This window comes from Nicotiana tabacum, chromosome 17 (assembly GCF_000715075.1).
Source record: "Nicotiana tabacum cultivar K326 chromosome 17, ASM71507v2, whole genome shotgun sequence".
Lineage (NCBI taxonomy): Eukaryota > Viridiplantae > Streptophyta > Magnoliopsida > Solanales > Solanaceae > Nicotiana > Nicotiana tabacum.
The window spans coordinates 89,571,512-89,585,609 of NC_134096.1; the positions used below are offsets into that span (position 1 = coordinate 89,571,512).

Sequence of the window (14,098 nt, forward strand, 5' to 3'; positions counted from 1 at the left end):
TCATCTCTGTTTTTTCTTTAATCCATTGCAAATATACATTAGAAAGTTATGGGTAAACAAATTCGTAAGTTCGTGTTAAAAGGTTAAGAAAAAAATATGTACTGTATAAAAGAATTGCCTGCTTTCACAATAACATTGGAGTTGGTCTTTTAGATAAATTGAATTGCACTAACTTTCATTATAACACCTAAGAATAAAATAATCTTGAATTTGTTTATATTTCAAGCAATTGTAGAATTTAAAAATGATAGTTTTACCATGAAAAACGGAGGCAAAGAAGCCAAAATGGTTGTTAATCAAGGAAAACCCTTTACAAGAGAAATATTCATCCGTGGGCACTACTGTTGAGATATTTGGTGTCTCTTTTCATTCTCAATATCTTCTTTCGTTCAGATGAAACTGAATTTTGGAGGTTCAATACATGCCTACTGGTTAATTCATCTTGGCCAAATATTTAGAAAACTATTTGCTTAGAATCTTTTCTGGTGAAATGCTGCTCTTCATTGCCTTTCAGCATATGCCTTTCCCTCTCAATTTCCACTCTCAAATCTGAGAGCTCGGCAGCAAGATACTTGGCAAAACGAGCACCACGACCTTTCATAAGCTGTAAATAAATCAGCGAATGTGTAAACAAGGCGTTATACCAGCAGCAAATGACCTTTCATCATCATCCCAATTCAGAAGCTGTAAACAAATCACAAAGAAATGTGAGAGGCTTCGGGCGGGGCGAGTTATTTGGTTGGGTCGGGTTGTTTAAAATGAAAGGTGGAGTGGATCTTTTACATTCAATTAGATTGTGCCACGTGTGATTTTTAAGATTTGAAGAGGGATTTAACTTATGGGGTTACTTATAATCCCAAAGTACAACGGTAAGGTTATTTTTAATAAGAAATTGAAACGGAGGATAGATATAACTTATTTTCGATAGTAGAAGGATAAATATGGCCCTTATCCGAAACAAAAATGTAACTCCAGACGCCCATCTCAAGACCAGTGTTCTGAACAGGTGACATCGATTAGTGCTGCAACAGACCTCCTAAATCGCCTAGTGTATTGGAGGATTCTTGTTTTGGATGGGTCATTAAGGTAACAGAGGAATTTACATGGCAGAACGAAAAAGAGAATTCAATTGCTCTCGCGGAAAATGTAAAAGGCATGCAACTACCAATATTTTCTCGGATGTAATTATTCCTCTGGCTACTAAATTGCTAAGCTTCCAAATTGTTTGTTCCAGTCCTCGTATGCACCAAGTTCAGTCGAAGACACAGAAGGTCTTACCTCTTGTAACGCATCCTCAAAGTCCTGTGTAAAACAACATATTAAAAATGCTGCCATGAGAAATTACCAACAAGTAGGCAACTGCCTTTAGCTCTTTCTTTTTTGTTTTCTTTACAGCATCTGACATCTGTTTTTCCCATGCCTGAAAAATTACCTGAAGATTTACGGGCCTCATGTCCTCCTTCTCTAGCTTTGTAATTTCAATACCCTGCTTAAGAGCTTCCCTTAATGGACCCATGGAAGCATCCTTCACTAAATTCTTCATGTCAGACCCAGAATACCCTGAAAGTTTAAGCAAACAGGATAATCAAAATATCCGCAAACAAAGGAAAAAGAAAAATAGGAACAATGAACGAAACTACAGCCTCATCAGCTGGGACTTGATATTTGCGAATGCTAGCAACATGAGTTGCGAATACCTTCCGTTAATCTGCAAATGGAGACAATATCCTCATCTGAGAGCTTAAATAACCCATCCTTTTCCAATAGACTCTTGATGATCCAAGCTTTTGCCTCTGCAATCCAAGACATATGGTCAACTATACTGGTCACAGTAGTCCATTCCTAATCACACACGAAAAACAAAAGATCACTTGCACCTGAGGAAGGAAGTGGAACATAAAGTCTCTTAGTAAGTCGTCTCCTTGCAGCCTCATCAAGTTCTTGGGGCCTGTTTGTTGCACCTGTTTCCATGAATCATATTATTAATTTTCTACTGCAAGTAACTAAATTACGGATTTTCTGCAGTAAAAAGGAATCTGGCAAATTAAATATCTCATTGAATTGCTCAGTATACAAACTACAACTCATGGATTCATCCATAATCAACACCTCTTGGTCAAACAAAGCAACAAAGGAACTTTTGAGTTGGCATAGGTTTGGAATTAGAACAAGTTACTTGGAGGGATCCAGAAATCACCTATAAGAAGAATTTGTTCGCTCCCAGTGTCAAAGCCCTCCATCTCAATCAGAAATTGTGTCTTCAAGCGCCTACTAGATTCGTGTTCACCTTCTGACTTGCGCTGCAACCATGTAAATTCTTTTAGAAAGGTCTCTATATCCCTACTTAGCAATCAGCTTGTGGAGAAGTAACGTCCAGCCAAGAAACTAAAAACATATTCTGTAATATGCACACCTCTACATGCATGATTGATGCTTTACCTTCTAACTTGTGCTGCAGCCTTATCAAGTTTTCGACCACAATGTCACTCCAGAAATTAAGTAGAGAACACTGAATTCTGCACTAAAAATCACCTTTCTTTATGTTTTGAGTCACCCTATTGTTTCCTTTTTCTGTAATGATTCTAAACTATTTTTTCCAAAATGCCCAAAGTCCCAAAACAGTAGGGAGTAAAAATTAGGTATAATACCAAATTTTATATCAGCTAGCTGAAGAGTTGACAAGAAATAAATTCCTCGTCAGTACAGGGCTCAAAAGCAATTCTGATCAAATCCAAGATTTCCATTTTTCAGAAAGGAAGCACGCAATTTACAAGATATGCTCTTTTTCAAAATATTGCAGAAATCATGCACTAAGGGAAAGGTTTCTCTTCACAGTGAAGTATCAGAGAGTACATACCTGAGACAGCAGAGAATCTATTTCATCAACAAAGATAACAGCAGGCTGACGACAACTGGCAACTCCAAAAAGTGCCCTCACCAACTTCTCCCCCTCTCCGATCTACAATCACAAATTCAAACTCAATAGACATTTCTTCATTTTTCAAGACAATTCCATCCACCTTTGAATAGATGTCTACTCCAAGATAGCTGGACAAGCAAGTACATTTCAGTTTTCCATAGAATAACATATATAAACAAAAAAACAACATACCCACTTGCTTGTCAAAGAGCTGGCAGATATGTAAAAGAAGGTCGCTTTTGCCTCGCCAGCAATAGCTTTCCCTATCATTGTTTTGCCAGTTCCCTAAAGCATGAGAGAGTTATAAGTTGAAACTGCTTCTTTTGAACCCATCTTGACTAGGCGGACTAAGAACTTACTGGTGGACCAAACAGAAGAAGACCTCGCCCTGGAGATCGGCAGCCTCTGAATATGTCTGGACGTAATAATGGCCAGATGACCATCTCAGTCACACATTTTTTAGCATGTTCCAGGCCAGCAATGTCATTCCACCGCACATTGGGATCGCGGTACATAATCTCATTGCTGATATGCTCAATAAGCCGAGGCTCTATATTCCTCAATTTCTCAGGTAGCTCACCATCAGGACCAACTAACATTTCCAAACTGAATGTACAGAATATGAAGAAGTAAGACGAGTGTCTCACATTATGAAGCACCTTTTTCAATCTTTTGCCAATCATCTTTTATAAGATAGATTAAGGCAATATAACTTGAATTAAAGAGCATAGTGAGCTCAAAGTAGATGTATACTGAAATAAAACAAGCTAAGTCAACTAACCATCTCCTTGTTGAGTCATCTAATGTATCTTCTCCTTTCCCAGCATTGCGAGAACTAACATTGCCTACATTATTGCCACTACTACCTCTGATAGGAGGAACGAAATTGCCTCGTACACCACGTCGTGGAAAACCATAGGACCTGACTCCACAGCCTTTGTTCGTCAAGGTGTTATCACTTTGTGGGGAGATTGAAGCACTTGGTGATCTACTCAACCCTCGCCTCTGTCTTGTGTCCATTTCCTACAGCATGAAATGATCAGAAGAGACAAAAAGCAAAACAAAAGATTTACAAATCTGAGAAGTTTCAAAAATAGCAGTCCTTAATAAACATGGCAAATTGATAATACAGCTCAAATTTGTTGCTCAATCTAAAACACATCTTTTTTATAAAGTAACGTAAAATTTTCCATAATTTTTAAAACACATCTATCAGATTTTATGATTGCTTTCTGAGAGTAAATCAGTTTTCTTTTTTCATAACCAGTGCTGCTGACTGGATTATAGAAGGTATGATATCATTGACGCATGCCTCTCGCAAGAAAACATAAAGATGTTTGCAACAATAGATACACTTGCTAACAGCTACGACCTTCATGTTTGGAGGCATGGCTACATGCACATTACACTACCATTTACGCTAATAGTATGTTGGAAATTCGGCATTGATTGAAAGACATTTTAACTTTCCAATTAGGAGTCTTCACAGCAAGTTTGTGTTATTCCCGGTCAATATTGCTGTATTTGTAAATATTACTTCTGCAAAATATAAGTTAACGTAATGAAACAATAATAATAAATTCGAGCCCACTGAATTCACAGTGTTTCCTTAAGGAATTTAATCCCCTCCTAGTACCCAAGGTAATGGATTATTTCCTCCCAGGATAGAACGAATAACACACTGGTGTAGCGGTACTTCAAACCCCAGTGTTTCGGCGAACACAAAGTTCGGTAGCAAATCACACTTACAGTTGCTTTGTTTGAAGTTAAAAAACAATGCAGAACGAAGGAGTATATACTCAGAAAAACGTATGGAAGTTCTGAGAGGAAGGAATGCAATGTATAGCCAATTTGTTGAGCGAATTGTATGTTGAGTTTTGTATTTCTTCAACATTTGCTGCTCATATATATAGCAGCCAAGAAGGAGTGCAAGACCAAACGTCCACCCTTCATGGTGGAGCAAGCATTACATGTTTGTGGAGCAAGCACTTCATGTTTGTGGAGCAAGCACTTCATGGTGGGAAGACCATTATCCGGCTGCCAAATTATCAATACACGGATTGGAAAATATCCGTTTACAAATACGGATAATCTTACGTTAATATTTACTATTAACAAATAAATTTGGTCCAAAAAATTAATCAATCAATCGATCATTTGACCAAATCCAAATCCAAATCCAAATCCGAAGCCGAAGCCGAGCCGAGCGAGCGACGACGACGGCGCGAGGCTTGCTTTCTTCTTAACTCTTTAAGAGCTACAAGAAGAGCAATTATATATATACCCACCAAAAATGTCTTCCACTTCCAATATGGGACAATGTCTCATTGTTAAGAGGGGAAACTTAAAATTTTACTCAAAATTTCATTTTCCCTCCATTTCCCATTCACCCTCATTTTAAGAATATTACATCTTAAAATAAAACCTCAACAATCCCCCACATGAATGGGGAATGGCTATATCACGGAAGTATGCATGAAAAACTGTGTGATTTACAAGCAAGGATTAATTGCATCTGGATAAGTAGGTTTCCCTTTGAACTTTCCGTAGTAAACTTATGTCGGATATACTCGGTCAATCGGTAGATTTGATATCTTTGAACCGTCGATCTTTGGTGTATACCTAGACAACCATAAGTCACACAATCAACCCTTAACCGTCTTTGGTTCTCATTGTTGTGTTCGTTTCAGCCATGAACACCGCCTGGTTTCATAAGTGCGTAGAGAACTGGCCTTACAAAGTTCTCCTTGAAGCGGCTCACACTTCACACTTAAATAGGTGATTCCTAAACGTGTCATCCTGTAGATACACTATTTGATATACCCCGTATCAAATTTAGAAATCATTAAAAAGCCTTAATGCTTTATCCTTGGTACTGAACATTGTCTCATCACGAGAATGGACTAAAATTTTATTTGACAATGTTGAACCGTCATTAATGACTTTGTTTGATCTCTTTGAACCTAGATCTTGGGATCTCCAGTCTTCTAGGTAGAGTTACCGCCACAATGACTTGTTCTCGGCCATAGCCCCATTCCCCTTGATGATTTCTCAACTACCTCTCTAGTTAGGCCTTTTGTAAGTGGATCCGACACATTATCACTTGACTTTACATAGTCAATTGTGATAATTCCTCTAGAGAGTAATTGCCTAACGGTTTTATGTCTTCGTCGTATATGACGAGATTTACCGTTATACATGACGCTCCCAGCCCTTCCAATTGCCGCTTGACTATCACAATGTATGCATATTGGTGCCAACGGTTTGGGCCAAAATGGAATGTCTTCCAAGAAATTCCGGAGCCATTCAGCTTCTTCACCGGCTTTATCTAAGGCTATGAATTCAGCCTCCATTGTAGAGCGGGCAATACATGTTTGTTTGGACGACTTCCAAGATACCGCTCCTCCACCAATAGTGAATACATATCCACTCGTGGACTTAGAATCAGTTGAACCGGTGATCCAATTTGCATCACAGTATCCCTCAATCACCGCAGGGAAATTACTATAGTGCAATTCAAAGTTCTGGGTATGTTCTAAATATCCCAAAACTCGTTTCATTACCATCCAATGAGATTGGCCTGGATTGCTCGTATATCGACTCAGTTTACTTATAGCACAAGCTATGTCTGGTCGTGTACAATTCATGATATACATTAAGCATCCCAATACACGAGCATAATCCAATTGTGATATGCTTTGGCCTTTGTTCTTTGCTAATGCAAGATTCACGTCAATTGGAGTCTTTGCAACTTTAAAGCCCAAGTGCTTGAATTTTTCAAGTACTGTCTTAATATAATGAGATTGTGACAATGCCAGACCTTGAGGAGTCTTATTGATCTTAATTCCCAGAATTAAATCAACAACTCCCAAGTCTTTCATATCAAACTTGCTATTGAGCATACGCTTAGTAGCATTTATGTTGGCAATGTCATTACTCATTATCAACATATCATCCACATATAGGCAAACAATGACTATGTGATTTGGAACATTTTTAATGTACACGCATTTATCACATTCATTTATCTTAAAACCATTTGACAACATTGTTTGGTCAAATTTCGCATGCCATTGTTTGGGTGCTTGTTTTAGTCCGTAAAGAGACTTAACAAGTCTACATACCTTCTTTTCTTTACCTGGAACCACAAACCCTTCAGGTTGTTCCATGTAAATTTCTTCCTCCAACTCTCCATTTAAGAAGGCCGTCTTAACATCCATTTGATGAATTTCAAGACCATACACTGCAGCTAATGCTACTAACATCCGTATGGACGTAATTCTTGTAACTGGAGAGTATGTATCAAAGTAGTCTAGACCTTCTCGTTGTCTATACCCTTTGACTACGAGCCTTGCCTTGAATTTATCAATAGTGCCATCATCTTTGATTTTTCTCTTAAAAATCCATTTAGAACCCAAAGGTTTATTTCCAGGAGGAAGATCAACCAATTCCCATGTATGGTTGTTCAATATGGATTCTATTTCACTATTGACTGCCTCTTTCCAAAACAATGATTCCGAAGAAGTCATAGCTTCTTTAAATGTTTGAGGCTCATTCTCCAATAAGAAAGTCACAAAATCTGGTCCAAATGAAGTAGATGTTCTTTGACGTTTACAACGTCTTGGATTCTCCTGATTACATGTACTTTCTTTTGTTTCTTCCCGAGGTCGTTTAGATCCTTCACCAAACGACTCACATTCCTTTTTATACGGATATATATTTTCAAAAAACTCAGCATTATCTGATTCTATAACTGTATTATTATGAATGTCGGGATTTTCTGATTTATGAACCAGAAATCGATATGCTTTACTATTTGTCGCATATCCTATGAAAACACAATCAACGGTTTTCGGTCCTATCTTTACCCTTTTGGGTTTAGGAACTTGCACTTTTGCCAAACACCCCCACACTTTAAAATAATTCAAGTTGGGCTTCCTTCCTTTCCATTGTTCATAAGGAATGGATTGTGTTTTGCTATGGGGCACTCGATTTAATATTCGATTAGCCGTAAGAACGGCTTCCCCCCACAAGTTCTGTGGCAAACCAGAACTTATCAACAACGCATTCATCATCTCCTTTAATGTGCGATTCTTTCTTTCCGCAATCCCATTAGATTGGGGCGTGTAAGGGGCTGTTGTTTGATGAATAATTCCATATTCTAAACATATTTCTTCAAAAGGAGATTCATATTCACCACCCCTATCACTTCTTATCATTTTTACTTTCTTGTTAAGTTGCGTTTCAACTTCATTTTTGTATTGCCTGAATGCGTCTATTGCTTCATCTTTACTATTCAGTAAGTAAACATAGCAATATCGAGTACCATCGTCAATAAAAGTTATGAAATACTTCTTTCCACCGCGAGATGGTATTGACTTCATGTCACAAATATCTGTGTGAATTAAGTCTAAAGGATTTGAATTCCTTTCAACTGACTTATAAGGATGTTTAACATACTTAGATTCCACACATATTTGACATTTTGATTTTTCGCATTCAAACTTGGGCAGTACTTCCAAGTTAATCATTTTCCGCAAGGTTTTATAATTGACATGACCCAAACGTACATGCCATAAATCATTTGACTCAAGTAAGTAAGAAGAAGCTGAAATATTATTATTATTTTCAACAACCATTACATTTAGGTTGAAAAGGCCCTCGGTGAGGTAACCTTTTCCCACAAATATTTCATTCTTACTAATTACAACCTTGTTGGATACAAAAACGCACTTAAAACCGTGCTTAACAAGAAGTCCAGTAGAGACTAAATTCTTTCTCATTTCGGGAACATGAAGGACATTGTTCAAAGTCATGACCTTGCCAGAAGTCATTTTTAGAAATACCTTCCCATATCCTTCAACTTTTGCTGTTGAAGCATTTCCCATATAAACTGTCTCTCCGGGTTCAGCAAGAGCATAGGTAGCAAAAGCCTCTCTAACTGCACAAACATGGCGAGTGGCTCCTGAATCAAACCACCACAGTTTAGGATTTCCCACCAAGTTACATTCAGAGAGCATGGCACACAAGTTATCAACATCATCATGGTTTACTACCATGTTTGCTTGACCCCTTTTCTTGTCTTTCTTCGGAGCACGACACTCCGTAGATTTGTGTCCGGTTTTCCCACAGTTGTAGCAGTTTCCACTGAACCGCTTCTTGCTTGGGTTGTATTTCGGACCAGAAGCCTTCTTCCTCTTTTTGTTAGCTTCAACAATATTTGCTCCCATTATTGTTGAATTTCCACAGCCTCTCCTTTCAGCAGCTTTATTGTCCTCTTCGATTCTCAACCGAACAATGAGATCTTCAAGGGACATTTCCTTTCGTTTGTGTTTCAAATAATTTTTGAAGTCCTTCCACAACGGAGGCAACTTCTCAATCATTGCTGCTACTTGGAATGCTTCGTTGATTACAAGACCTTCAGCAAGTAGATCATGAATAATTACTTGCAATTCCTGGACTTGAGTAATAACAAACTTGCTATCTATCATTTTGTAGTCCAGAAATTTTGCGGCAACGAATTTCTTCATCCCGGCATCTTCAGTCTTATATTTCTTTTCAAGCGCATTCCACAATTCTTTGGATGTCTCCATGCTACTGTATACATTATACAGATTATCATCCAATCCGCTAAGAATATAATTCTTGCATAAAAAATCAGAATGCTTCCACGCTTCAATCACGAGAAAGCGTTCATTATCTGGAGTTTTATCCGGCAGATCAGGAACATCTTCCTTGATGAACTTCTGTAGACATAACGTAGTTAAGTAGAAGAACATCTTCTGCTGCCAGCGTTTGAAATCAATCCCGGAAAATTTTCCGGGTTTTTCTGCCGGTGCCAACGCCGGTGTTCGGCTTGTCGTTGCGTTGGCAGTCGCCATCGGAACAGCTTGGTTTTCGTTTTCAGTCATCATCTTTTCTGTAAAAGAATGACACAAACAAACGTTTAATACACGTTTTCAAACTGGAGTAAAAATCACGTAGATTTTAATATCCAACAAAACGCCACGAAGGCTTAACTCTCCAAAACGGGAGTACACAAACCACAAAGGTTTTAGTTTGCAGAATAATAAGAATAACACAAGTACAGAAATAAATATTAAATTCCTTAAGCTTGTTATTCCCGGTCAATATTGCTGTATTTGTAAATATTACTTCTGCAAAATATAAGTTAACGTAATGAAACAATAATAATAAATTCGAGCCCACTGAATTCACAGTGTTTCCTTAAGGAATTTAATCCCCTCCTAGTACCCAAGGTAATGGATTATTTCCTCCCAGGATAGAACGAATAACACACTGGTGTAGCGGTACTTCAAACCCCAGTGTTTCGGCGAACACAAAGTTCGATAGCAAATCACACTTACAGTTGCTTTGTTTGAAGTTAAAAAACAATGCAGAACGAAGGAGTATATACTCAGAAAAACGTATGGAAGTTCTGAGAGGAAGGAATGCAATGTATAGCCAATTTGTTGAGCGAATTGTATGTTGAGTTTTGTATTTCTTCAACATTTGCTGCTCATATATATAGCAGCCAAGAAGGAGTGCAAGACCAAACGTCCACCCTTCATGGTGGAGCAAGCATTACATGTTTGTGGAGCAAGCACTTCATGTTTGTGGAGCAAGCACTTCATGGTGGGAAGACCATTATCCGGCTGCCAAATTATCAATACACGGATTGGAAAATATCCGTTTACAAATACGGATAATCTTACGTTAATATTTACTATTAACAAATAAATTTGGTCCAAAAAATTAATCAATCCGAAGCCGAAGCCGAAGCCGAAGCCGAGCCGAGCGAGCGACGACGACGACGGCGCGAGGCTTGCTTTCTTCTTAACTCTTTAAGAGCTACAAGAAGAGCAATTATATATATACCCACCAAAAATGTCTTCCACTTCCAATATGGGACAATGTCTCATTGTTAAGAGGGGGAAACTTAAAATTTTACTCAAAATTTCATTTTCCCTCCATTTCCCATTCACCCTCATTTTAAAAATATTACATCTTAAAATAAAACCTCAACAGTTTGATTATAAAATGACACAGAAGAACTAAAAGTGTCCTGCATCAAAAACAATTTGAAGCCAAAGGAAACATCGGAGCAATTCTAGTATTACAGAAATCACCTGAAAATGATCAGTTAAGTCCGGAAAGTGCATATCTTTTTTTTGGACAGAAGCTTTTTGGAAAAAAAGGCATTAAAAAAATAACAACTGGTGCAGTTTCAGCTTCGGTTTAAGGCATTGATCAGCCATCTTTTTCTATCAAAAAGCTAAGCCCATAAAAAATTTCTCCTCTTGCACCAATCTTCTTAGTTGTTATTGACATATACTCTTGTTCCTCTTGGATCTAAAATTGACTGTATATAGCACACAAAGTTTCTGTTGAATAAGAAAAGCTTATATTGCTTTGCATTAACTCTTTTCCCCCTCCTCTTGGGGGAAAGATTTAACCTGAATACTTCTGGGTTTTAAATTAGGGAACAAAGAACTGTGAATTGAACTTTCACATAACATTTTGCTGTGCATTTAAGCAAACAAGTCTTAACTAGGCAAATAAAATCCTAAAACATATTGTTCCAGAAAGTGGTAGCATATGATGACATAAGAAACTTAACATTCAAGAAGCTTCCACGAAAAGTACCAGCTTTGTTTTAGCAGTAACAAATCCACTCGCGGAAGCATCAGCATCAGTTTCTTCAGCGCACAAGGGGGATGAAATGTTTTCATCTCTAGAGCCACTGCTTTCCCTGTGCAACCGTCTTGTTTTGGAACCATTGTTACAGGTTCTTTCTTCCTCTTCATCTTTAATGTCCACGACTTGATGCTTTAGGTAGTTATGCTTTGTGAGAAACCTTTCAACAGGGCGAACCTCTGGGCTACTATCATTTGCAAAGCTTCTATTCTTCATCATGGAGAAATCTCTCGGACTCGTTTGTGCAGGCGTTTTCCAGGTCCTGCTACCCACATTGTCACGCCTTTTTAATTGATTCCCCTGCAAGATAATACACTTGAAATGACTTCATGTATTCCACAAAAACGATCACACTTTATTCACAAGCAATGGAAAGTAACTCGAATAGATATAGTAAATTCAAGAGAAACGGAAAATCATAGAAAGACCAACAAGCATGTAAAATAGGATTATCAGTGCTGATGACAGAAAAGCAAAGAAAATTAATAAATTATTTAGTCCACACACCTGTTCACCTATAGTTATGCCTTCGTGTTGCTGAAAAAGAGAAAGAAAGTACTTGGACTGCTTAATCTTCTCAACATCAATATCTTTTTCTTTGGTAAATATGCAGCCTGGATCTCTGCCTGCTTGTTCAAAGGCGTGGCTGAAGATATACAGTGAAGATCAGCAACTTCAACATGTAAGAATGCATTGGCTAATCAAATTATCTATATAGCTAATAAAAGTGAATGATTAAATGAGGAACAAAATGCACTATCCTTGTCAGGTTCTAATTGGGGGGAAAAAAGAATAAGAAACCAATGAAATACTTGTAATATTCTGTTTATCTTCAATTTGTGAGGGAAAAAAAATCAATGATGCAATTGCAATAAGATATCCTTTTCAGAGGATTAATAGTTCACTGAAGTAATATCACGCTTGCTTTTCTTCTTTTTTTCGGTCAGATGCTTTACTTCAATTGACTCTTTGTTTTGAATGTTCTAATTTACTGTTGGTTCATTTGACAGATAGAATCGCATCACTCTTCATGTTTTCTCCTCAATTTTACTAAAGTGCGCTGATATTTCAAAACATTTGCACGGCTAACAGAAAATTCAGTTAAAAGGAAAAATGGAATCACATCAATATTCATGTTCTCTCCTCAACTTTACTAAACTGTGACGATATTTCAAAAAAATTAAAATTCAATTAAAGTTTGCTCACGAGAAACAGGTCTGCTGGAGCAGCTTTTTAAAATCATAACAGATTTTTAAGTCAGAGAAATTAACTTCCAAATCGACGCGCGCATTTTAGTCAACCGAGGTACGAAATTCAACATATCTAATTTATTGTTGGAATCCGGATATCAATTTCTGAATTTGTTTTCTACTACTACGATTTACAGGATCTACATAAATATATATAATATAATATATATACTAGTATTTTGCATAATTAAACTACCAAAAAAAAGTGTACCGATCGGATTCAGTAATGAGAGAGCGTCGAGCAGAATCAAACTTAGACAAAGCTTCACAGCGAATTGGACGAATGAAGGCATCGTCGACGTCGGAATGAGAATGCGAATCGAGGAAGCCGATGAGTCCTAATCCAAGTACTGTTGCGGAACTGAAATCCTTCTTTTCGAGAGCTACTTCTGCTCCAAATAGCATTGAGTGGAGCCTCTTCAGATTCGTGTCAATTTCTTTCCTCCATGATACCTCCGATTTTTCGTCCTCCATTTTCGCCGATTTCGAATTCGGTGCCGTATTTTGGGTACTGTCCTCCTTTCCCGCCATTTTTCCTCGTGGATAATTGATGCCAGGTATAAGTATTTTATTCAAAGATATTTTTAGTTGCAGATACGTCCCTGATGTTTCTCTACGTCTTACACAAGTCTCTTATTTTCTCATAATAATTAAAAAAATACTACTTTTAACTTGTAAGTTGTAACTAGTAAGCTTTTGGTCATGAAACTCTCTCAACTTTTACTTTCATCAAGAAAAATTTAATTGTAGCTCCGGTGCTAGAACTATCTATTGCGAAATACATTTTTTATAAATAAACGTTTGACTCTCAATTATTTGAAATTATCAATTTTTGCTTTACTTTATTTTAATGGGTGCAATTTTTGCACTAAGATTATATTCATATAAGCATTGGTTTGGACTTAGGACAGTTCAATTCAAAAAAGTTATAGTATTGTTACTAGGATTGTTGAGTTTGGCATTTTAGAATCAACCAATTGTCAACAACAATAACAACAACAACAATAACAATAACCCAGTATAATCTTATTAGTGGAGTCTGGGGAGGGTAGTGTGTACGCAGACCTTACTCCTACACTGGGGTAGAGGGGCTGTTGCCGATAGACCCTCGGCTCCCTCCCTCCAAGAACTCCCCACCTTGATCTTGGGGTGACTCGAACTCACAACCTCTTAATTGGAAGTGGAAGGTGATCACCACTAGGCAACCCACTCTTGTCAACCAATTGTCAAC

At 37.6% G+C, this 14,098-nt stretch overlaps 1 protein-coding gene across 4 annotated transcripts; it reads right to left on the minus strand.

Annotated features, from left to right (window-relative positions):
* Window positions 1–475: 475 nt before the first annotated feature.
* LOC107832228 (ATPase family AAA domain-containing protein FIGL1-like) lies at window positions 476–13,400 on the minus strand. Of its 4 annotated transcripts, none has more exons than XM_075234583.1 (13): window positions 13,079–13,400; window positions 12,125–12,263; window positions 11,567–11,917; window positions 3,702–3,943; window positions 3,280–3,526; window positions 3,113–3,205; window positions 2,858–2,959; window positions 2,198–2,300; window positions 1,878–1,961; window positions 1,698–1,793; window positions 1,433–1,560; window positions 1,166–1,302; window positions 476–604 (listed from the first exon to the last, which is right to left on the minus strand). In XM_075234583.1, exons 1-12 carry the CDS (start codon window positions 13,396–13,398, stop codon window positions 1,201–1,203), a joined length of 2,007 nt encoding a protein of 668 aa, XP_075090684.1. In that variant the 5' UTR covers window positions 13,399–13,400; the 3' UTR covers window positions 476–604; window positions 1,166–1,200. The 4 variants fall into 4 exon arrangements, with proteins under 4 accessions (XP_075090684.1, XP_016515529.2, XP_016515530.2 ...); XM_016660043.2 differs by having other exon boundaries at window positions 551–684; XM_016660044.2 differs by having other exon boundaries at window positions 568–684; window positions 1,279–1,302.
* Window positions 13,401–14,098: the final 698 nt, after the last annotated feature.

Excerpts from the sequence above, each read along its gene's own strand:
- LOC107832228 (XM_075234583.1), bottom strand. The coding sequence starts at position 13,398 with ATGGCGGGAAAGGAGGACAGTACCCAAAATACGGCACCGAATTCGAAA. Across the intron at positions 11,918-12,124 it reads GCATAACTATAGGTGAACAG|GGGAATCAATTAAAAAGGCG; the intron begins GTGTGTGGACTA and ends ATTATCTTGCAG. Across the intron at positions 1,962-2,197 it reads CGAACAAATTCTTCTTATAG|GTGCAACAAACAGGCCCCAA; the intron begins GTGATTTCTGGA and ends TCATGGAAACAG.